The following is a 3,396-nucleotide window of genomic DNA, read 5'->3' on the forward strand; positions in this document are numbered from 1 at the left end:
CTCACATTTATAATCAAGGAAGCTCTCTACACTGCGCAATGAATCTCTTATTTACACCCTGTCTACACTTTGCTTATGAAAGGATTCGTGAGATATGTCTGTGATACATTAATCAACGCTGCAAAAACACTTAGAAACCTTTGAGGCTCTCCTGAGCGCAATCACAAGTATGATGATGATCGGGTCAGTCGCACTGGTGCTCCTAAAAAAAATTCATAGTCGCACGCAGTAGTTTTCAGTCGCAAATGGTCGCACTGTAGAGCCCTGCAATGGCCAATCAGAGGTGTTCAAGAAATCAACAGATATGTCTGTGTGTGATTGGCTATGATGCTCAACGGTGCAAAACACGTTGTAGCCTAAATACAAACTTTTGATGCTTTCAGGAGCACAAATACAAATAAGCACTGCCGTTTACCAAATCTGTTTCGCCAGTATTATTAGTTTCAACTGAGGGTGCTTTTCACATACTTTTTTTTTGCTTATTAGCATGCCTATTGTTAACATATTGGCTGTTTATTAGTACTTATATAGCACATTCTGCATGACCATATTCTACATCCTTAATCCTACCCAATACCTAAACTTAACAACTACATTACTATTAATAAGATGCAAATTAGGAGTTTACTGAGCAAAAGTCATGGTTTGTTAGCGAGAATTTAATTCACACTTAATTTAATTTAATAACACACTTAAAATAAAGTGTGACCCGTGAGTCTCGCGCTAAATGCAGCCCTTATCTTAATAGGGAAATATGATATGCTTCCTCCTAGCAGTTTCCCCAAACACAAGAAAAAAATTACCAAACTGTGAGATTAAATGCTTAGTTAATACATAATTTTGTTGGAAAAATCCTTAATAGTTTTCTTTAAATGTTGTTTGCCTTTCCATATGTCCCTCAGATTCTTATTAAATTTGGCACCCCACTTCAGATTTTTCAAGGAGACCAATGCCATCCCAGACCAAAGTCCTTGACCAAAGTCGTCAAAACTTTAGGGTCAAGTAAAAACTACATAGTTTTATACACTGGCAATTCAAAGTTTAAAATATATTTTTAGACCCGGATAACTTGCTTTGACAAAATAAATTTCACTGGTCATGTATAAAATTGACAAAGAACAAAAAGCATTAAACAAAATAACTTATTTTTGTGTTCATCAGATTAAAGAAAATAATATAGGTTTGGATGGAAATTTTTTTTGGGTGAATTATCCCTTTAGAAATACAGCTTTTCCATCATCAGTCATGGCTATAAACAAATTCACTTTTACATATTATAATTCCGTTGCAACCCATCAAAATACACAGAACAGAAACAAAGGCTTGTTTTCAGCCATGCAACCTCAAAAGGTTTATTAAAAGGTTTCCCTCTCAAATCCTGAGAGATCACTTCCCTCACACTAGCATGCAATAAACTAATTAACTTTATAAACTCGTCTTGTTTTTACATGCAGAGAGCAATCACAATCCAGGGTGTATTCCAGAAAGGAGGTTTAAGATACTCTAAAACTTGAACTCTGAGTAGACTTGCCCTGAGATGGGAAATTCTGAGTTTTCAGTTAAAGAACGGCTGAATTGAGTTAGTTAATTCAACTCTGGGTGAAGTCAACCATTTTTAACAATATTCAAGAGTTTAAAAAAGTTATGGAATCTAAACCGTGTGGGTCTGCATTACCACTTGGTTGTTTATTGCAGCGTTTATACAGTTGTTAATACTGTTCACAAATGGGTGAAAAATTAGTGATGTAACACTTGGTATGATAACACTCATTCTTACAATGTGAACTGTTCAAACTTCAAACAAGACAGATGACCCTAAACACCCTTAAGAATATTGTTTTGATGACAATAATGGGAGATTATAAACATTAAGCTATGTATGCAATCAATTAAAAAATTTATATCACGTCTCAAGTAATAATACAAGACAAGAAACCCAAAGCCAACAGAAACAAGGCAAGGACCACTTTGTGAGATTTTTACAGATTTATTTGCGAAAACAAAGAAAGCTTAGAATCTGAGCTTCTGGAAGAACCATTTGTTCTTGCCCGTCTTGTACCTATAAAAGAAAACATTCACTATCATCAATGTATCACCACATGTAGGACAATACATGCTTATCATATTGAATGTATCAAAGAAAACAATGTCCAGTGCCCAACAAGATCAAACTGTTCCTACAGTCATCTCTGAACAGAAGCTAAAGTCAGCAAGACTGAGTAAACTTGCCACAACACACTTTTTTTCTGCATCAAATTTAGGACTTCACTAAATTTAGGACTACACTAAAATAAAGTTTTAATCTAGCTCTTAACATAACATGTAAGCATTAATCAATAACATACAATTTAATTGTAAAATTAAGTAGTTGAGATCTGGTGACAAAAACATACCTCTCCTCAAACTTAACCTTGGCCTCTCTCCTGGCTTTGCGCTTCAGAGCAGGATCTCTGAACACATCCTTGTTGACAACAGTTTTGTCCAGAGGAATGTCAACAGAGTATCTGAGGAATGATGATGCACTGATTAGACAAATGTACATAATTCAATCCTGCCGATTTTAAAGTGGTCAAATTAAACCCTAAATTTATAAAACAATAAAAACCAATATAGGTACACCCGAGACCAAGCAGCAACCTCCTGCTCTCTCTGGTGATGCCAACAAGGAAGTGACTTAAACTGTAATTCATCAACTGGCCGCTAGAGGCTGGCTGCAAAAGGGAGTCAATCCCATAGACTCCCCATGTTAAAATGCCCAACTTTACAGCAGAAAAAAACATGTTTACAGCCTGGTTCAAAAAATGATTTTGGTTTATATAGCTAATTTTGCCCTTCATGACAACTGTGAGGGGGGTGAATTTTTTTTATAAGTCATCCGTTTACATTATATTAAGCCTTAAAGTTCTGCATAATTAAGGGCGTGGCCACTTGAGTGACAGGTGGATTGCCGCTGCCGTCACCACCGTCGAGCTAGGTGGGCGTGGTTTCAGCAGCCAGCTCCCACCTTTTTGCCCATTTTCGATTTAAGTGACGCACTGCCAAGATGGCGACGGCCGGCTCTGCCTACTTTGAGCTTCAAAAACCTCTTCAGGAACCTACGGGTGACGTCACGGACACTACGTCCATGTTTTTATACAGTCTATGCCCGAGACACATCTATTAATTAGTATTTGCAACTGCTTAAGTTTCATCAAGAAAGCACCACATCAACAAATCTGTATGTGACTCTGGGTATCATAAAGGATGTGGAATTATATAGTACACCAACTATGGCGCTTTTCCACTGCATGGTACGGCACAGTTCACTTTTTGGGGGTTTTCCACTGGGTACAGTACCTGGTACTTTTTTTAGTACCACCTCGGTTGGGGTTCCAAGTGAACCGTACCGTTACCAAA

The 3,396-nt window shown here is 37.2% G+C and overlaps 1 protein-coding gene across 1 annotated transcript in view; it reads right to left on the reverse strand.

Annotated features, from left to right (window-relative positions):
• Window positions 1-1,971: 1,971 nt before the first annotated feature.
• The window catches only part of rpl27 (ribosomal protein L27), a 6,544-nt gene continuing 5,119 nt past the window's right edge, over window positions 1,972-3,396 (reverse strand). Inside the window, exons 4-5 of the mRNA XM_016544267.1 lie at window positions 2,394-2,504; window positions 1,972-2,059 (exon numbers count right to left, since the gene is read on the reverse strand). Coding sequence (XP_016399753.1) covers window positions 2,011-2,059; window positions 2,394-2,504 — 160 coding nt within the window. The 3' untranslated portion in view covers window positions 1,972-2,010. The remainder of the gene's footprint in view (window positions 2,060-2,393; window positions 2,505-3,396) is intronic.

Source organism: Sinocyclocheilus rhinocerous, unplaced genomic scaffold (assembly GCF_001515625.1).
Source record: "Sinocyclocheilus rhinocerous isolate Xijiao unplaced genomic scaffold, SAMN03320098_v1.1 scaffold220, whole genome shotgun sequence".
In the NCBI taxonomy this organism is placed as follows: domain Eukaryota; kingdom Metazoa; phylum Chordata; class Actinopteri; order Cypriniformes; family Cyprinidae; genus Sinocyclocheilus; species Sinocyclocheilus rhinocerous.